The sequence below is a fragment of the Hylobates moloch genome, unplaced genomic scaffold (genome assembly GCF_009828535.3).
Source record: "Hylobates moloch isolate HMO894 unplaced genomic scaffold, HMol_V3 SCAFFOLD_54, whole genome shotgun sequence".
Lineage (NCBI taxonomy): Eukaryota > Metazoa > Chordata > Mammalia > Primates > Hylobatidae > Hylobates > Hylobates moloch.
Genome location: NW_026652329.1, coordinates 275348 through 297009, shown reverse-complemented (window position 1 = coordinate 297009; position 21662 = coordinate 275348). Strand labels below are relative to the sequence as shown.

Genomic DNA, 21662 nt, shown 5'->3' with positions numbered 1-21662 from the left:
TTTTACTATTGAATATTGACAAATTATAAGTGCCTATACTTATGGGGTACAAAGTGACACTATGATATATAATATGGAATGATTGGATTGAGGTAATTAACATATCCATCACCTCAAATACTTCCTCTTCCTGTCTAACTGAAACATTGTACCTTTGGCCAACATCTCCCCATTGCCTCCCCACCCCTCAGCCTCTGGTAACTAGCATTTTGTTCTATGCTTACATGTGTTCAATTGTTTTAGATTCCACGTTTAAGTGAGAAGATGTGGTATTTGTTTTTCTGTTCCAGGCTTTTTTCACTTAGCATAATGTCCTCCAGGTTCACCAATGTTGCTGCAAAGTACAGAATTTCCCTCCTTTTTAAGGTTAAATAGTATTGTATCGTATCTATATACCACATTTTCACACACCATAGTGTATATCACATACTGACTTCAAATCCTTTGGATGTATACCCAGAAGTAAGATTGCTGGATCGTATGGTCGTTCTAGTTTCACTTTGTTGGGGAAACGCCACACAGTTTTCCATAATTGCTGTACTAATTTATATTCCAAACAACAGTGTACAAGGTTTCCCTTTTCTCCACATCCTTGCCAACAGATTATCTTTCATATTTTTGGTTTGTTGAGATAGGGTGTTGCTCTGTCACCCAGGCTGGAGTGCAGTAGCATGAACATAGTTCACTGCAGCCTTGACCTCCTGGGCTTAAGGAATCCTCCCACCTCAGCCTCCTGAGAAGCTACAACCACAGGTGCACACCACCACACCCAACTAATTAAAACAAAAAAAAAATTTTTGTAGATACAGGGTCTTGCTGTGTTGCCCAGGCTGGTCTGGAACTCCTGACCTCAAGCAGTCTTCCCACCTCAGCCTCCCAAACTGCTAGGATTACAGGTTTGGGCTACCATGCCTGGCCCTTATCTTTCATCTTTTTGATAACAGTCATTTTGACAGGTGTGAGGTGATATCCCATTGCAGTTTTAATGTACATTTCCATAATGATTCATGATGTTGAGCTTTTTTTTTTCATATATCTGTTGTCCATTTGTATGTCTTTTTTTTGAGAAATGTCTATTCAGGCCCTTTGCCCACTTTTTAATTGGGTTGTGTTCTTGCTATTGAGTTGAGATCCTTATATATTTTGGATATTAATCCCTTATCAGATGTGTAGCTTACAGATATTTTCTCCCAATCCATAGGTTGCCTCTTCACTCTGTTAATTGTTTCTTTTGCTGTGCAGAAACTTTTTAGTTTGATGTAATCCCACCTCAAAGAGTCGGACCCGATCGGGCTCAAACCAAAGACACGCTGGTCGCGGTCAAGAGATTTTATTGGAGGCACCAAGGCGACACCACATGGAGGAGGAGAAGGAAGGAAGAAGGGGCGAGCTGCTTAGGTGCTGGGTTTTTATACTCAGTGGGGCTACGCGGGCATCGGTGATTGGCTTAGGGGTGGGGTTTGAGTAAAAGGCAGGAGGTGTTCTTCCCTGATTGGCCTTCTCTTGGCGGGCTCGCGGGGTGGAGAACCGGGAACTGGGGGGTGAAGAACCCGGAACTGGCGCCATCTTACTGTGCCCATGTTACCTAACACCATCCCATTTGTATATGTTTGTTTTTGTTCCCTGAGCTTTTCGTGTCAAATTGAAAAAATCGTTGTCCAGATCAACATCATGTAGTTCTTTCCCCATTTAGTGTTCTTCTAGTAGTTTTACAATTTCAGGTCTTAAAGTCTTTAATCCATTTGGAGTTGATTTTTTAATGTGGTGTTAGGTAACGGTCCACTTTCATTCTTCTGCACGTAGATATCCAGTTTTCTTAATACTGTTTTGTTGAAGGGACTGTCCTTTTCTCAATGTCATTTTCATCCTTTGTCAAAAAATTAACTGACTGTAGGCCAGGTGTGGTGTCTGACACCTATAATCTCAGCACTTTGGGAGGCCAAGGCAGAAGCATTGCATAAGCCCAGGAGTTTGAGACCAGCCTGGACAACATGACAAGACTCCATCACTACAAAAAATTTAAAGAATTAGCTGAGTGTGATGGTGTGCACCTATGGTTCCAGCTACTTGGAAGGCTGAGGTGGGAGGATTGCTTGAGCCCAGGAAGTTGAGGCTGCAGTGAGCTATGATTGCACCACTGCACTCCAGCCTGGGCAACAGAAAAAGAAAAATCAATTGACTGTAAATGTGTGGGTTTGTTTTTAGGCTCTCTATGCTGTTTCATTTGGTCAATGTGTCTATTTTAATGCCAGTCCCATGTTGTTTTTATTACTGTAGTTCTGTTATACACACACACACACACACACACACACATTTATTTATTTATTTATTTTAGACTGGGTCTTGTTCTGTTACCCAGGCTGGAGTGCAGTGGCACAATCATGGCTCACTGCAACCATTACCACCTGGGTTCAAGCAATCCTCTTGCCTCAGCCTCCCAAGTAGCTGAGATTACTATGCCCAGCTAATTTTTTACTTTTTTGTAGAGATGGGGTTTTGCCATGTTGGTCCTGAACTCCTGGGCACAAGCTGGTCTCAAACTCCTGGGCACAAGCTGGTCTCAAACTCCTGGGCTCAAGCAATCTTCCCCCCTCAGCCTCCCAAAGGGCCGGGATTACAAGCCTGAGCCACCATGCCCAACCTGTAATATAGTTTGAAATCAGGTCGTATGAGGCCTCCAGCTTTGTTCTTTCTGCTGAATATTGCCGTGGCTATTTGGGGGTTTTGTAGTTCCACATGAATTTTAGGACTGTTTTTTCTATTTCTATGAAAAATGACATTGGAATTTTGATAGGTATTGCACTGAACCTATAGATTGCTTTGGGTGGTATGGGCGTTTTAGCAATATTAATTCTTTCAATTCATGAACACTAATATCTTTTCATTTATTGTATTTTCTTCAATTTATTTCATCAAAGTTTTGTAGTTTTAAGTATACAGATCTTTCACCTCTTTAGTTAAATTTATTCATAAGTAGTTTATTTCTTTTGTAGTTATTGTAAATGGTATTATTTTCTTGATTTCTTTTTTGGATAATGTGTTGTTGGTGTATAGAAGCAGTACTGATTTTGGTGTGTTGATTTTGTATCCTGCAACTTTACTGTACTTGCTTCTTAGTTCTAACAGTTTTTAGGGATTTCTACATATAAGATCATGTTGTCAACAAATAGACACAGTTTCACTGTTTCCTTTCCTATTTGGATGCCTTTTATTTCTTTCTCTTGCCTAATTGCTCTGGCAAAGATTTCCAGTATACATGAAATAGAAGTGGTGAGCATGGGCATCCTTGCCTTGTCCTTGATCTTTGAGAAAAAGCTTCCAACTTTTCACCATTGAGTATAATGTTAGCTGTGGGCTTGTCATATATGGCCTTTATTGTATTGAGGTATATTCCTTCTAAACCTAATCTTTTGAGAGTTTTTATCATGAAAGGATTTGAATTTTGTCAATTCTGTATATAATAAGATGATCATATGGGTTTTGTCCTTCATTCTATTAATATGGTGTATCATGTTTATTGATTTGCATATGTTGAGCCATCCTTGTATTCCTGGGACAAATCTCACTTGATCATGGTGAATGATCTTTTTATAGTCTCACCTGGTTTTGGCATCTGGGTAATGCTGGCCTCATTTAATGAGTTTGTTAGTATTCCCTCCTCTTTATTTTTTTTTTTTTTGGAAGAGTTTGAGTAAGATTGGTATTCCTTCTTTAAATATTTGGTGGACTTCAGGAGTGAATCCAGCAGGTTCTGATCTTTTCTTTGATGGGAGACTTTTTATTATGGCTTTGATCTCATGATTCATTATTGATTTGTTGAAGTTTTCTATTTCTTTATGGTTCAATCTTGGTAGGATGTATGTTTCCAGAAATTTATCCATTTCTTCTAGGTTTTCCTATTTGTTGGCATATGGTTATTCATAATAGTCTCTAATGATTCTTTGTATTTCTGAGATCTCAGTTGTTATGTCTCCTTTTTCATTTCTGATTTATTTATTTGGGTCTTCTCTCTTTTTTCCTTGGTTAGTCTGGCTAAAGATTTGTTGATTTTGTTTATCTTAAAAAAAAACTCAACTTTTTGTTTCATTGATCTTCTATATTGTTCTTTTAATCTCAATTTCATTTATTTCTGCTGTAATCTTTTTTTTGTTTGTTTATTTGTTTTGTTTTGAGACAGAGTCTTGCTCTTTCACCCAGGCTGGAGTGCAGTGGCATGATCTCAGCTCACTGCAACCTCCGCCTCCCAAGTTCAAGTGATTCTGCTACCTCAGCCTCCTGAGTAGCTGGGATTACAGGTGTGTGCCACCACGCCCGGCTAATTTTTTGTATTTTTAGTAGAGACAGGGTTTCACTGTGTTAACCAGGATGGTCTTGATCTCCTGACCTCGTGATCTGCCCGCCTCGGCCTCCCAAAATGCTGGGATTACAGGTGTGAGCCACTATGCCTGGCCTGCTCTAATCTTTATTATTTCTCTTCTTGTATCAATTTTGGGTTTGGTTTGTTCTTGCTTTTCTAGTTTCTTGAGGTGCATCTTCAGGTAATTTGAAGTCTTTCCACTTTTTGGATGTAGGTGTTTATTGTTATAAACTTCCCAGTTAAGGCCAGGTATGGTGGCTCATGCCTATAATCCCAGCACTTTGGGAGGCCAAGGCAGGCGGATCACCTGTCGGGAGTTCGAGACCAGCCTGACCAACATGGAGAAACCCCGTCTCTACTAAAAATACAAAATTAGCCGGGCATGGTGGCACATGCCTGTAATTCCAGCTACTCAGGAGGCTGAGGCAGGAGAATCGCTTGAACCTGGGAGGTGGAGGTTGCTGTGAGCCAAGATTGCGCCATTGCACTCCAGCCTGGGCAACAAGAGTGAAATTCCATCTAAAAACAAACAAACAAATAACAACAAAAAACTTTACTCTTAATATTGCTTTTATCATATCCCATAGATTTTGTATTCCCATTTCCATTTGTTTCAAGATGTTTTAAAATTTCTATCTTAATTTCTTAATTAACCCATTGGTCATTTGGGAATATGTTGTTTTATTTCCATGTGCTTGTGTAGTTTCCATGGTTTTTCCTGTTATTGATTTCTAGTTTCATTTCATCGTGTTCAAAGAAGATACTTGACACAATTTCTATTTTTCGAATTTGTGCTTGTTTTGTGGTCTAAAGTATGGTCTATTCTGAAAAATGTTCTATGTGCTGATGAAAAGAATGTGTATTCTGCAGCAGTGGGTATGTTCCATAAGTGTCAGTTAGATCTACTAGGTCTAGCGTGTAGTTTAACTCCACTATTTGTTGATTTTCTGTTACGATGATCTGTCCATTATGGAGAGTTGGGTGTTAAAGTCCCCACTATTTTTGTGTTGCAGTCTATCTCTCACTTCAATTCTATTAATGTTAGCCTTATATATTTGGGAGCTCTGGTGTTGGATGCATAGATATTTATAATTGTTATATTCTCCTGCTGAATTGGCCCTTTTATCATTATATAGGTTACCCTCCTTGTCGTTTTTAGTCTTTCACTTGTAGTCTAATTTATCTGACATGACTATAGCTAGTCCTGCTCCTCTTTGGTTTCCAGTTGCATGGAATATCTTTTTCCACTCCTTTTCAGTCTGTGTGTCTTTATAGGTGAGATGGGTTTCTTGAGGGCAACATATAGTTAGGTTTTATTTCTTCATCCATTCAGCTACTTGGTGACTTTTATTTTTTTGCATTGATTTTATTTATTTATTTTTTTGAGATGGAGTCTTGCTCTGTCACCCAGGCTGGAGTGCAGTGGCTCAGTCTTGGCTCACTGCAACCTCTGCCTCCCAGGTTCAAGTGATTCTCCTGCCTCAGCCTCCTGAGTAACTGGGATTACAAGCACATACCACCACACCCAGCTAATTTTTTTGTATTTTTAGTAGAGATGGGGTTTCACCATGTTGGCCAGGCTGGTCTCGAACTCCTGACCTCAGGTGATCCATCCACTGCAGCCTCCCAAAGTGGATTACAGGCATGAACCACTGCACCCAGCTAAATCTTTAATGCTAGATCCCTGCCTCCTTTTTGGCTCTAGGTGGCACCTTCAGCCCAGGTTCACCTTGGCTCTAGTAAATGGTGACAGCACTGCCTGTCCCAAATAGGGGAGGTCCCAAAGGGATTATCCTGGCAGTGAGGGAAGGCTGTCTAGGGGCTCATGCCCAGGAGACCTGGGGGACATAGCTCCTACAGCCACTCTTATGCCTTCTTTGGCTGGGTTACAGAGCAGAGTCCCATCTCTTCTGTTTCAGGGATATTTCAGGGTTATGCCTGTCTTCAGGGATATTTCTGCCTGCAGGAAGTTGTGATACTACCTGTGGGTTAAGACAAGGACAGGTTTCTGGCTAGGAAACCCAAGAAAGTGGGAAATCTGTTTGACTACCTCAGTTTTACTTTTTCCAGTGTAGAAACCACAAGTTTAGAGATTTTCCAAACAGTGGGTGCCTGGCAGAATGTGGGGAAGGGAATTGTGGATGTGGAAGTTGGATTCTCCTACCATCTGCTCGGAGTGTTTCCACTTCTCTGTGGCCTCAGGAACTGACTCATCCTCATGCTGGAGTTCTGCATTGTTGCTAGTGAAGACCTCAGTGCTGTATATTTCTTTCTGTTTCTTTGTTGGAGGGAGAGAAGCCAGCTTGCCTCTATGCCACCATTTTGGAACAGGAAACTCCTTAAGATTCTAAGTTTAAAAACAATTTTGGAGTTATTTATTCCAATAGGTATCAAGATGTTAGAAGTTAGTACTTTTGACACATATGGAATATTGAGTCTGATGTGCTATAGTTCTGATCCATGTGACCATTCTTTTCTTTTCTTTTTTTTGAGACGGAGTCTCGCTCTGTCGCCCAGGCTGGAGTGCAGTGGCGCGATCTCGGCTCACTGCAGGCTCCGCCCCCCGGGGGTTCACGCCATTCTCCTGCCTCAGCCTCCCGCGTAGCTGGGACTACAGGCGCCCGCCACCTCGCCCAGCTAATTTTTTGTATTTTTAGTAGAGACGGGGTTTCACCGTGTTAGCCAGGATGGTCTCGATCTCCTGACCTCATGATCCGCCCGCCTCGACCTCTCAAAGTGCTGGGATTACAGGCGTGAGCCACCGTGCCGGGCCATGTGACCATTCTTATCTTGATTCAAGGGTAACAATATAGATCGCAAAGCTATTGGTCCCAGACATACTCCATTAAGTCTTCTAACTCAGCACCTGTAATACTATAGTACTTATTTACAAATGTGTCTGTCCTTCTCTACTAGACCAAAGGCCTCTGAAAACAGGGACTATCTTTTTATTCCTAGGACCTAGGCCATTTCCTGGAATTGATAAGTATTTGTTGAATGAATAAGTAAAAGAATGAATGACTAGACAATTGAAAACAGTTGTAGCTCAAGGAAAGACATAAATTACTGGATACCAAGCCACACTACTTGGCAGTTCTACTTTTGACAAAATCAGAAAACAAACCAAAAACCCACTCATACAGCTTGGAAATAATCACCTCTCTGAGACCAAACAAGTCTTACAGCAACAGTGATCAACAAGCAGGATCTACTGTCCAGTATCTTGGGAAGAAACATCTAGTAGGTGATATAAACCAGAGAAGAAAGTAATCAGCCTCCATCTTGGTTTCAGAATATGATTCTGTTCATTGAAGTCCCTCTTGCTGACTTGCTTACCAGACAGATTATGGACCTGATCTGAACCTGTATTATTTTCTGCATCTCTCTGTATTTGGCCACTTGTCTGCTTGGACTTTTGGAACATAATTGCTTTTCTTTCGCTCAGATGCTCTCATTAGGCTTGACTCTTTGCCATAGCAAACTTCACTTTACTTCAGAGTCTCAGATTTGCTCATGTTTTAGATGGGGCTAGAATCATACATGGCAAACAGTGCTGTTGAGAATGAGGCACATATGTTAAAACACTGAATATTTATTCATTCTCAAATATTTATGGAGTACCTGTCCATAGATACAGTAATATATGAGATACACTCCTTGCCCTCCAGGAACTCACTGCTGAGCTAATGAGATAGAGAAGAAAAAGGGCAATGACAATACAGTGTATTAAGGAAGAAGCTATGAGGCATATACAAATTGCTTGGAGATCACACAGGAGGAGATAGTTTACTAAAATCTGGCTGATCAAGAGCAGTCTCAGGGTCTGCTATCCTGGTGTGCAGCCAAGAGCCTCTTTGCCACAGCTTACCATGAGGCCAAAAGCCCAGCTACAGCTATATAAAGATGAAGGGAAGAGACAGCACAGCAGCCGTAGCAACCCGAACTTCACATTAAAGGCAGGCCCAATAGGAAGCACACATCTTACCTCTCCTCTGCGAATATGGATGCTCCTTATAATTCGCTCTAAGAAGCCAATCTGCTGTGTGAGACGAAGACTATGTTCCTGTAATTGCTTATTTTCCTTATCCATGTAAAGTACCCTAAGAATGGCATAAATCAGTGGCATGATTAGAAATTTCTGTATCATTACTAAAAACCCAAAACTACTTCCCACTTCCCACTGGCCCTGGATCTTAGACCGCTGACCAGATTTTAGAAGCAAGTTTGACAGAATAATTCCCACCATATTCCAAGACCAAGTGTGATGTTTAATACTGAGTGTCAACTTGATTGGATTGAGGGATACAAAGTATTATCCTGGGTGTGTCTGTGAGGGTGTTGCCAAAAGAGATTAACATTTGAGTCAGTGGGCTGGCAAGGCAGATCCACTCTTAATTTGGTGGGCACAATCTAATCAGCTTCCAGTGAATGTAAAGCAGGCAGAAAAACGTGAAAAAGAGAGACAGACCTTGCCTCCCAGTTTACATCTTTCTCCCATGCTGGATGCTCCCTGCCCTCGAACACAGGACTCTGAGTTCTTCAGATTTGGGACTCAGACTGGCTCTCCTTGCTCCTCAGCTTGCAGACAGCCTATGGTGGACCTCGTGATTGTGTACGTTAATACTTAATAAACTCCTCTTTATATAGTAAAGACTCCTCTTTATACACACTCTCCTTTACATATACATATATATGTCTCCTATTCTGTTCTTTTCCTCTAAGAAAACCCTAATACACCAAGTAAAAGTTAATAAGCTTCTGGGCTGTACATGGTTATTAAATACATGTACAAGAGTATTAATTCTAGCCCTTGAAAAATTTAAGGAAGGATATGATCCCATTTAGGGTGGGAATGAAACAAGAGAGACTCTGTATCCCTTCAAATATTGTAGCTACATAGCTTATATCTGGTTCTGTTCTCATACTGATCTGATTCTGATTTCTTGTGAAGTAGAAATAGTGGTAGCAGCAGCAGCAACCATGTTTCAAGTACTTGCCATGTACTTATGCAATGTAACCTACCCACACAGTAAGCACTTAAAACTTTTCTGGTATTAGCTCATTTAATATGCACAGCAACCTGATGAAATATACACTGTTGTGACAAATCTGAGCCTCAGTTTCCTTATCTGTAAAATAAGGAAATACTCCTTGGAAGAAACTTACTCTAAGGAAAACATTCAAGTCCGGTCCAGGTGATTGTGTCATCAGTAGGGCAAGATAGAAAGATTATTAATGTTAATGCAAAGGTAATGAGTTAATTGTGTTGGATCCTGACTGTCAGAAGCTATGACAGTTTGAGAAGAGCAATGATTTATATGGGACATCTAAAAGGGGAGACACAGACAGTAAAAGATCAGAGATTCTCCAAGCCTGCTCAGAGACATGTGCCCAAAGCAGTGGACAAGAACATTCCAGTCTGCTTGGCAGTCCTCTCCCCAGACTATGGTGCCGTGGTCTAGGGCCAGGCTGCTGAGGTCCACGTGCTGCTCTGTCACTGACTGGGCTGAGTGAGTTCCCTCACCTCTCTAGACCTTGGCTTCCTATCTGTAAAATAAGGCTAATAGTGCCTCTCTCCTGGGATTGGTGTCAGGATTAAATGAACGAAAGAGCTTAGAACAGTGCCTAGCATATAGTAATTGCTCACACAAATCTTAATCATTCCAGTTATTATTGGTGACATTATTTGTTAACACCAACCCACTCTCTTTGATTATAATTAAAGTCTCCTATGAAGAAGAGAATGCTCAGGCTGGCTGATATATGACTTATTTTCTGCTTATAATATTTCTCATTAAAAATTAATACACTGATATCCTGTGGATTTCATGAATTTAAGTTACTTCTGTGAGCCTAATTCTCTCTTGTTCTACCTTGATTCCATAGGTATCAAATAATAAAAATGTGGATCAACACACACAAAATGACAGGCCAGAATGCACACAGCCAAGTCCTCAGTGAGGCAATGACATTATGAAACAGCCTGTCTAAATAGCCAACCAGCCTCCTCCATGATATTTTTCTTTTTAATTTAATAATTTCGGCCACTTGTATGTCTGCTGAAAACAGCAGACAGCAGAGCGAGAGTTATAGGGTAGGCTACAATCTCAAAGGACAGTCTCTAGAACCATCTCTTTGTTGAGGGAGAAACATCCTCTTGTGGAGTTTATTGGCTCCCAGGCAGGATGGCACCTACCTGCTCTGGATGGAAGATATCGTCCATTTGTTGCTGTGGATCAACTGTTCTTGCTCTATGACTTGCTCCTGAAGTTTCCTTTTTTCTAGAAGCAGGGTATCATTTTGGGCAGTGATCTGGTCCTGTATTGCCTTCTCCTAGGGATTAGAAAGTCTCCTAATTACCACAGCAGGAGAAAGAATGATAAATTTAAGAGCATAAGGCTGTTTCTAAATCTAGCAGAAATTTTCCATTATTTACTTTTTTTTCTCCTGTCCCCTAGTCTGTTTCTGTTTGATGACATTGTCATTCACTGTAGCTAAATAGTTTTTCAATTTTCGAGAGGTTATTTTATGTCATGTCATATATATATAATTTAAAGACAGAACTTGCCCTGTCACCCAGGCTGGAATACAGTGGTGTGATCTCTGCCCACTGCAAGCTCCGCCTCCCGGGTTCACGCCATTCTCCTGCCTCAGCCTCCTGAGTAGCTGGGACTACAGGTGCCCGCCACCACGCCCAGCTAATTTTTTTGTATTTTTAGTAGAGATGGAGTTTCACTGTGTTAGCCAGGATGGTCTCTATCTCCTGACCTTGTGATCCGCCCACCTTGGCCTCCCAAATTGCTGGGATTACAGGCGTGAGCCACCGCGCCCAGCCCATGTCATGTATTTTTTTTCTTCTTTTTCATGACCCTGAAAGTTGTGAGATCATGTTGTTTGTTTGTTTTGTTTTGTTTTGTTTTGTTTTTGACATGGAGTCTTGCTTTGTTGCCCAGGCTGGAGTGCAGTGGCACTATCTCGGCTCACTACAACCTCTGCCTCTCACGTTCAGCCTCAGCCTCCCGAGTAGCTGGGATTACAGGCATCCACTACCATACCCAGCTAATTTTCATATTTTTAGTAGAGACAGGGTTTCGCCATGTTGGCCAGGCTGATCTCAAACTCCTGACCACAAGTGATCTGCCCACCTCGGCCTCCCAAAGGTTTGGGATTACAGGCGTGAGCCACTGTGTCCAGCTGTTTTTTTTGTTTGTTTTGTTTTTGTTTTTTTAGACAGGGTCTAGCTCTGTCATCCAGACTGGAGTGCAGTGGTACAATCATGGCTCACTGTAACCTCACACTCCTGGGCTCAAGCGATCATGTGCCTCAGCCTTCTGAGTAGCTAGGACTATAGGCATGAACCACCACAGCTGGCTAATTTTTACATTTTTTGTAGAGTCAGATGCTTGGTGCCGTGGCTCACACCTGTAACCCCTGCACTCTGGGAGGCCAGAGTGGGAGGATTGCTTGAGCCCAGGAGTTCGAGACCAGCCTGGTCAACATGGTGAGACCCTGGCTCCACACACACACACACACACACACACACACACACACACACAAAAGCCATGTGTGGAGTTCAAGGCTGCAATGAGCTAGGATCACACCACTGCACTCTAGCCTGGGTGACAGAACAAGACTCTGTCTCAGAAAAATTTTTTTAAGATAAAAAATAAAATAAAATAGTAGGAACAGGGTCTTGCTCTGTTGCTCAGGCTGGTCTCAAACTCTTGGCCTCAAACTATCCTCCTGCTTCAGCCTCCCAAAGGACTGGGATTACAGGCATGAGACGCTGTGCCCAACCTACATGTTTCTTTTAAATAAGATACCAATGTAGGTCATTCAGAAAAGACTGGCCATCTATTATTATTATTAATTTTTTTTTTAGATAAAGTTTTGCTCTTTCACCCAGGCTGGAGTGCAGTGGCACAATCTCGGCTCACTGCAATCTCTGCCTGCTGGGTTCAAGCAATTCTCCTGCCTCAGCCTCCTGAGTAGCTGAGATTATAGGTGCCCACCACCACGCCCAGCTAATTTTTGTACTTTTAGTAGAAATGGGGTTTTGCCATGTTGGTCAGGCTGGTCTCAAACTCCTGACCTCAGATGATGCACCCACCTCGGCCTCCCAAAGTGCTAGAATTACAGGCATGAGCCACCATGCCTGGCCATCCATCTATTATTAAAGACCTATAGGATGTAGATTAGATTATGTTCTGAAAAAACTATTCCAGATTTTAAAGTCCATCTCAGAGACCCTGCAATATCTAATGGTAGTCTCACTTGCTATAATTTAAAGACATTTAATTAATAATGTATTGGTAAGGATTGAGAATAGAAGCAATCTTCTCACAGATAAACCCTAGACAGCTCTAACTGGATTAAAAAGTGTACTGCATGAGGAAGGTGACTGACACCTTGTCCTTGGGAAATACTGTATTTTTTAAAACAAACAAAAATTCCAGACACATGCTGTGATAACAGGATAAAATGGGAAAGTCTGGTTTGAGTGGTCACAACAGAAGTCTCAATTGACTCATTATATAAAGAAAAAGTTGAAGGAATGAAGCCAAAAGAAGTGGCATTACTTTTTGGAGACTTAGAAAGCAAATCTGGCATTTTTATGCTCAGTGCTCTGGTCCTTGGGCCCTAAAATACATAAAATAATTCCTAGGCTTGTACCACTGTGGCATTAAAAGCTCTAACATCAGTCTTCTCTAGGCTAAGTTGTTCTAATTCTGTTAACAATTTCTCATGTGAACAATGAATCCACGAATTAACATTCTTCTAAGGTTTTTTTTTTTTGAGATGAAGTTTCACTCTTGTCACCTAGGCTGGAGTGCAATGGTGCAATCTTGGCTCACTCAACTTCCACCTCCCTGGTTCAAGCAATTCTCCTGCCTCAGCCTCCCAAGTAGCTGGGATTACAGGCATGAGCCACCACACCTGGCCCTTCTGAGAGATTATATACCAAAAAAAGGAAAATAACATCTATGAAAAATGTGTATGTACCAAGTACCACTTTAGAAATTTTAAGTTTTAATACTCACAAAAGCCTTGTGTATGTAAGGTAGGGATTATTTCCCTCATTTTACAGATGAGGAAAGTGATACACAGAGACTTGTCCAAGCTTACAGGCAGGGCTAGAATTTGAATCCAAGTCTATTTAAGGCCAAAGCCCACAGTACCCTTCAATGGCAGTGAGCAAAAGATCCAATTATTCTCTCAGCCTCTGCTTATTTGGGAGCTCCAGCATATTTTAGGAAGACCTGTGGTTCTTTGGGTAGGTGCATTAGTTTCCTAGGGCTGCCATAACATTTTCTCATAGTTTTGAGTGATAGAAATCTGAAATCACATTGTTGTCAGGGTTCATTACTCATGGGGGCTCCAAGAGAGATTGTGTTGCATGCCTTTCTCCTCGCTTCTAGTGGTTGCCAGCAACCCTTGCTATTTCTTGGCTTGTAGCTGTATCATTCCAGTCTCTGAATTCATCATCATGAGGCATTCTTCCCCTGTCTGTGTCTGTCTGTGTGTTTTCCCCTCTTCCTATAAGGACAGCAATCATCTTAGATTTATGATTCACCCTAATCCAGGATAATCTCACTTAACTAATTATATCTGCAAAGACCCTATTTCTATATAAGGTCACATTCTAAGGTTCTAGGACATGAATTTGAGGGGAAGCTATTCAACCCAGTGTAGTCAGGAAGAAAGCTAGCATGCCTGTTGAAAGCAGAAGGCTGTTTTTCTGGCCTAGAAGCAAAATGCAAAAGTATGAAAAAGAACTGATAATATAGAAATAGGCTGATGATATGTCTGATGGACCCATTACCTAGGGTTGCTACATTTTTTTCCTTTCTTTCTCTTCCCTTTATTTATTTATTTATTTTTTGAGACGGAGTTTCGCTCTTGTCCCCCAGGCTAGAGTGCAATGGCATGATCTCAGCTCACTGCAACCTCCGCCTCTTGGGTTCAAGAGATTCTCCTGCCTCAGCCTCCTGAGTAGCTGGAATTACAGGCGTGTGCCACCATGCTTGGCTAATTTTTTTGTATTTTCAGTAGAGATGGGATTTCACCATATTGGCCGGGCTGGTCTTGAACTCTTGACCTCAGGTGATCTGCCCACCTCGGCCTCCTAAAGTGCTGGGATTATAGGCGCAAGCCACCGTGCCCTGCCTATTCTTTTCTTTTTTTTTTTTTTTTGCCCATGGGTGCTACTAAAATGGATTGCTACTTTTTCTTATATACTTTCCATAGTCTTTTCCTAGTTCTAAGCTGAATCTCAGTGTCTAAAAGTTTGGCAAATTAATGGCAAAAATAGGAGGACTGCAAAAATCCAACTTATTTTTCTTCTCTCACTATAGAGTATCAAGAGGAGTTTTTTATTTTCGTTAGAGACAGAGCCTCTCTATGTTGCCCAGGCTGGAGTGCAGTGGCTATTCATAAGCACAATTATAGCTCACTGTAACCTTGAACTCCTGGCCTCAAGCAATCCTCCTGCTTTGGCCTCCCAAAGTGCTGGAATTACAGGCATGAACCATTGCACCCAGCCAATTTTTTAAAACTAAGAATGCAATATTTGTGACCCACCTATTATACTCCAAAAATGCTTTGTTGTGTACAGTCTTGGAATTCTTGACCTAGAATCCCAGGATAGTTGATGGAATCACTGAAATTACATTAATGGTTATGGTATCCTTGGCACATAGTGATGGTATAAAAATTTGTTGAGTGTGGAAATGAATATTTTAAGAGTGATGACAGAGTTCTCAAAATTCTGAAAGGGCTAGTGATCCCAAGAAGGGAAAACCTTACTGACCTAGTCAGTTACTCTCCATCTTGAATTCATGTAGTTTAATAATCCCACAACCATTCTGCATTTGATTCTATTCATCTGTCCCATTTCCTGCTTATTCATCCACCACTAAGTCACGAGGGCAATAAGACAAACATAAAGAAACCATGGATATTTAGAAAAATGCTTGAAGGCAAGGACTGATAAAGGAGTAAGGATCATGTATCTTCACTGCCATTTAAAACTGACACTGAAGTCTGAGGCAAAATGAGGGCTCCACAAAGCAGAAATGAGTTATTGAGAGTGGTTTGGAAGTCTGTGCTCAGGGGTGTTCAAGAAAAGGATCTCCATCTGAAGGCAAGACATTGACCATAAGTTGGCAGTACAGAGTATTTTCAGTATTCAGTTCCATTTAGCAGCACTAGGAGTCTTATGTACTTTTGGTCAGGGCTTAAAGAATTACTTATTGAAAGATGGTGGAAAGAAAAGAAATGAAAACGAGGACCATGAAGGAGTCTCAAATAATTTTTAAAATGAAAAGACTTTCTCCAAATGGCTGATCATGGGAATCACCAGTGAGCTCTTCACCTTTTATTTTTTCCTCACCTTTTCTACTTTATGCTGCAAGATTCCAATTTCATCTTCAAATTGGTTAATTCTCTTATCTCGTAGTTCTACTTCATTAGTTAAACGATACTTGACTTTTTGAAGCTTGATTTTTTGTTGGTGATGTTTCTCATTATAGTTTCTATAAAAGTAAATTTGAGTTTAGACACATGTGAACACAGTTAAAATTTATTTGCATCCTCAATATGCACCTTTCTTGGGTGTCCTCTTCTTGCTTAAGTCAGGGGACTGGCACTGGATGTGGATACTTATCCTGCCTCACATCTTCTTGCCCTCCATTTCAGGGAGTGGGCCAAGGATAACTCCCTACATAACACCAGCTTTAACTACTGCTGTGGACTCAAGTATTTGGCTTATCTTGGTCTTTTTTTTTTTTTTTTGAGATGGAGTCTTGCTCTGTCGCCCAGGCTGGAGTGCAGTGGCAGGATCTCAGCTCACTGCAACCTCCACCTCCTGGGTTCAAGCGATTCTCCTGCTTCAGTCTCCCAAGTAGCTGGGACTACAGGTGCCCACCACCATGTCCTGCTAATTTTTGTATTTTTAGTAGAGACAAGGTTTCACCATATTGGCCAGGCTGGCCTCGAACTCCTGACCTTGTGATTTGCCTGCCTCGGCCTCCCAAGGTGCTGGGATTACAGGCGTGAGCTACTGCACCTGGACTACCTTGGTCTTGTACTGATGGTTGTGGTATAACTTTAGCATCTGAGTTTAATTTAGGAAACTCCTTGATTTTTTTATTGTGGTATAACTGATTTTTTATCCCTGACATCTAAATTCTGACTCCTGTTCCACTAATTCAGTCATTAACTTAAAATTTCCTCATTCTTGGCTGTATCTTGGACAGTGATATAATCACTTCAATCTTATCTAATTTCCAGATGACTGGGCCTGTTCTCAGTCCTTGCATTGAGTCTGGACCTCTTCTTCTTCTTCTTTTTCTGAGACAGGGTCTCACTCTGTCACCTAGGCTGGAGTGCAGTGGTACAATCACGGCTCACTACATCCTCGACCTCCTGAGCTCAAGCAATCCTCCCACCCAGCATCCCAAGTAGTGCACACCACCACACCTGGCTAATTTTTTTAATTTTTTGTAGAGATGGGTGTCTCACATGTTGCCCAGGCAGGTCTTAAACTCTGCCTCAAGCTATCCTCCTGCCTCAGCCTCCCAAAGTGCTGGGATTACAGGCATAAGCCACCCAGCGAATCTGGACTTCTAAAAGCCAGTTCCATATAGATCACTTTCAAGACTCTGATTCTTAGATACATCTAAGTTATGGCCAAAAAGCACATGAAAAGATGCTTAACATTACTAGCCATTAAGGAAATGAAGATCAAAAGCACAATGAGATACTGCTTCACACACACCAGGATGGCTAGAATAAAATGACAGATAATAACAAGTGCTGGCAAGGATGCAAAGAAATTGGAACCCTTATACACTGCAGGCAGGAATGTAAAATAGTATAGTCTCTTTGGAAAACAGCCTGGCAGTTCCTCAAGTGGTTAAACATACAGTTGCCATTTTTTTTTTTATTTTTTGAGATGGAGTCTCACTCTGTTGCCCAGGCTGGAGTGCAGTGGCGCGATCTCAGCTCACTGCAAGCTCCACCTCCCGGGTTCATGCCATTCTCCTGCCTCAGCCTCCCAAGTAGCTGGGACTACAGGCGCCCACCACCATGCCTGGCTAATTTTTTGTATTTTTAGTACAGACGGGGTTTCACCGTGTTAGTCAGGATGGTCTTGATCTCCTGATCTCGTGATCTTCCAGCCTTGGCTTCCCAAAGTGCTGGGATTACAGGCGCCAGCCACCATGCCTGGCCTAGAGTTGCCATTTGACCCAACAATTCTACCTAGGTCTATATATTCAAGATAAATGAAAACATATGTCCACACAAAAACTTACACACAAATGTTCAAAGCAGCATTATCCATAACAGCCAAAAGGTGGAAACAACCCAGATTGCCATCAACTGATGAGTGGATAGACAAATAGGGTGTATCTAGCCAGGCATGGTGGCTCACACCTGTAATCCCAGCACTTTGGGAGGCCAAGGCAGGTGGATCACTTGAGGTCAGGAGTTCAAGATCAGCCTGGCCAACATGATGAAACCCTGTCTCTACTAAAAATACAGAAATTAGCTGGGTGTGGTGGTGGGCGCCTGTATTCAGGACGCTAAGGCAGGAGAATCACTTGAACCCAGGAGGCGGAGGTTGCAGTGAGCTGAGATCGCACCACTGCACTCCAGCCTGGGCAACAGAGTGAGACTCCATCTCAAAAAAAAAAAAAAAAAAGGCAACTGTATGTTTAACCACTTGAGGAACTGCCAGGCTGTTTTCCAAAGAGACTATACTATTTTACATTTCTGCCTGCAGTGTATAAGGGTTCCAATTTCTTTGCATCCTTGCCAGCACTTGTTATTATCTGTCATTTTATTCTAGCCATCCTGGTGTGTGTGAAGCAGTATCTCATTGTGCTTTTGATCTTCATTTCCTTAATGGCTAGTAATGTTAAGCATCTTTTCATGTGCTTTTTGGCCATAACTTAGATGTATCTAAGAATCAGAGTCTTGAAAGTGATCTATATGGAACTGGCTTTTAGAAGTCCAGATTCGCTGGGTGGCTTATGCCTGTAATCCCAGCACTTTGGGAGGCTGAGGCAGGAGGATAGCTTGAGGCAGAGTTTAAGACCTGCCTGGGCAACATGTGAGACACCCATCTCTACAAAAAATTTAAAAAATTAGCCAGGTGTGGTGGTGTGCACTACTTGGGATGCTGGGGTGGGAGGATTGCTTGAGCTCAGGAGGTCGAGGATGTAGTGAGCCATGATTGTACCACTGCACTCCAGCCTGGGCAACAGAGGGAGACTTCATCTCAAAAAACAAACAAACGAAAAAACCAAATAGGGTATATCCATGCAATGTCATAAAAAGAAAGGAAGTACTGATACATGCTACAACATGAACCTTGAAAGCATTATTCTAAGTAAAACAAGCCAGGCACAACAGACCAAATATTGTATGATTCCATTTATATGAAATGTCAGTAATAGGCAAATTTAGACAGAAAGAAAGTAGATTAGTGGTTGCCTAGTCTGGTGGTGGGAAGGGAATTGGGGATAGAGTGATAGCTAGAGCATGGGGTTTCTTTTAGGTTGATAGAATGTTCTAATGTTGATTGTGGTAACAATCAAAACATGGACAAAAGCCATTGAACTATACACTTTAAACGAGTGAATTGTATAATATTTGAATTATATCTCAATAAAGCTGTTTAAAAAACCAAACAAACAAAAGTCGAAGTTACCATTTCAAGCTACTATAACATCTAATCAGAGTAAACAAGAAAATAGATTAAAGCATCCATACTACCACTAGCCAAACATCTTGGAGCATGAGTGTGATACAAACAAAAAGAATGTTGTTCTTTAAAATTACGGAGAAGCTTCACTTTGAACCTACTAGATGTGATTACACCAAATAACTCTAAACAAACCTCTGCATTGTTCACATTTTAGGCCTGATAAATATTTGTTGTGGAAGGCTATAATGTGCACTGTAGAATGCTTAGTACCATCATTGGCCCCCACCCACCAGATGCCAGTAGCACCTCCTACAGTTGTAATAACTAAAATGGTTTCCAGATATTGCCAAATGTCCCTTTGCCCTGGAAGGCTGTAATCTTTTTTTTTTTTTTTTTGAGACAATCTTGCTGTGCAGCCTTGATCTCCCCAGCTCAAGTGATCCTCCCACCTCAGCCTCCTGAGTAGCTGGGACTACAGGTGTGCATCACTATTGATACGGTTTGGCTATCTCCTCACCGAAATCTTATCTTGTGGTTTCCATAATCCCCATGTATCATGGGCGGGAGGTGATACCTGGTGGGAGGTAATTGAATCATGGGGGCGGTTTCCTCCATACTGTTCTATTGATAGTGAGTGAGTTCTCATGAGATCTGATGGTTTTATAAGGGGTTTTTCCCCTTTTGCTCAGCACCTCTCCTTGCTGCCACCATGTGAAGGACGTGTTTGCTTCTCCTTGTGCCATGATTGTAAGTTTCCTGTGGCCTTCTCAGCCATGCTGAACTGTGAGTCAATTAAACATCTTTCCTGTATGAAGTGCCCAGTCTTGGGTATGTCTTCATTAACAGCATGACAACTGACTAATACAACTATGCTTAGTTAACTTTTAAAACAATTTTTAGTAGACACAAGGTCTCGCTATGTTGCCCAGGCTGGTCTCGAACTCCTAGCCTCAAATGATTCTCCCACTTCAGCTTCCCAAAGTGCTAAGATTACAAATATGAGACACGGAGACTGGCCTGGGAGGCTGTGATATTGACAAAGATATATTTGGTCTCCCTCCCAGTTTCCTGGTGGAAAAAAACAAACAAAAAAAACCTCTTAAGTCCTTGGAATCTTCTCTGGAGTAATAAGTGTCTCTTGTATGTTAATGAGATGACTGGTGTCTGGAGGCCCTTAGAGAGCTTCAGGATACTAAGGTATGATTAGAGAGTTGGGGCTTCCAGGCGCATACCCTTTTCATTCAGGGAGGGGAGAGGATGAAGGTTGAGTTGAACCACCAATGGTCAAGGATTTAATCAATCATACTGAGAAAAGACAAACAGCTCAGAGCAGTCTGAGCTATGTGAAGCATGCAAAATTCATCAGGCCCAGAGACAAGAATACAGAACTTCAGTCAGTACCTGCCCTCATTCAGACTTTTTATAACTGAATTTGCTTGGGGGTGACTGTTTTAAAGTCATTTTCTTTCTGACTAGCTGCCTCACTCATTTTCTGTTCTTGAAATTTGTGATACAAAGAATAATGTATAGCTGGCCAGGCGTGTTGGCTCAAATCTGTAATCCCAGCACTTTGGGAGGCAGAGGTGGGCAGATCACCTGAGGCCAGGAGTTCAAGACCAGCCTGGCCAACACGGCAAAACCACATCTCTACTAAAAATACAAAAATTAGCCGGGCGTGGTGACGCACATCTGTAATCCCAGCTACTCAGGAGACTGAAGCACCAGAATTGCTTGAACCTGGGAGGCAAAGGTTGCAGTGAGCTGAGATTGTGTACTGCATTCCAGCCTGAGCAACAGAGCAAGGCTGTCTCTGAAAAAAACAGAACAATGTATTGCCAATCAATGTATAGCTTATGTTATTTATTTGCTTTTTTTTTTTTTTTTTTTTTTTTTGAGATGGAGTTTTGCTCTGCCCAGGCTAGAGTACAATGGCACGATCTCGGCTCAGCGCAACCTCCGCCTCCCAGGTTCAAGCAATTCTCCTGCCTCAGCCTCCCAAGTAGCTGAGATTACAGGCATGCACCATCATGCCTGGCTAATTTTGTATTTTTAGTAGAGACAGGGTTTCTCCATGTTGAAGTTGGTCTCGAACTCCTGTCCTCAGGTGATCTGCCCGCCTCGGCCTCCCAAAGTGCTGGGATTACAGTCATGAGCTACCGCGCCTGGTCTTATTTACTTATTTTAAGATAGAGTCTCACTCTGTCGCCCAGGTTAGAGTACAGTGACATGATCTTGGCTCACTGCAACCTCCGCCTCCCAGGTTCAAGCAATTCTCCTGCCTCAGCCTCCTGAGTAGCTGGGATTACAAGTGTGTGCCACCATGCCCAGCTCAACCACAGCAGGATAGGGCACTGGTCAGAGTAATGAGGCCCCCTTTCCAGGCCCTAGCTCCTGGACATACCCTAAGCCATAAAGAAACCCGCTCCCTTGAAGGGAAGGACCCAGTCCCAGTAAGATTCATCATCTGCTAACTGAAGAGCCCTTGGGCCCTGAATGACCAGCAGCGATACCCAGATACTATATTAAGGGCCTTGGGTGAGACTCTGAGACTTGCTGGATTCAGGTGACAGCACATTCCCAGCTGTGGTGGTT

At 42.0% G+C, this 21662-nt stretch overlaps 1 protein-coding gene across 1 annotated transcript in view; it reads right to left on the bottom strand.

Moving 5' to 3' along the window:
• LOC116463701 (coiled-coil domain-containing protein 30-like) overlaps positions 1 to 21662 on the bottom strand; it is a 159004-nt gene that overhangs the window by 2018 nt on the left and 135324 nt on the right. The window contains exons 11-14 of the mRNA XM_032146915.2: positions 15750 to 15891; positions 10554 to 10690; positions 8343 to 8457; positions 6522 to 6704 (exon numbers count right to left, since the gene is read on the bottom strand). Of these exons, the coding sequence (XP_032002806.1) occupies positions 6522 to 6704; positions 8343 to 8457; positions 10554 to 10690; positions 15750 to 15891 (577 nt within the window). The remainder of the gene's footprint in view (positions 1 to 6521; positions 6705 to 8342; positions 8458 to 10553; positions 10691 to 15749; positions 15892 to 21662) is intronic.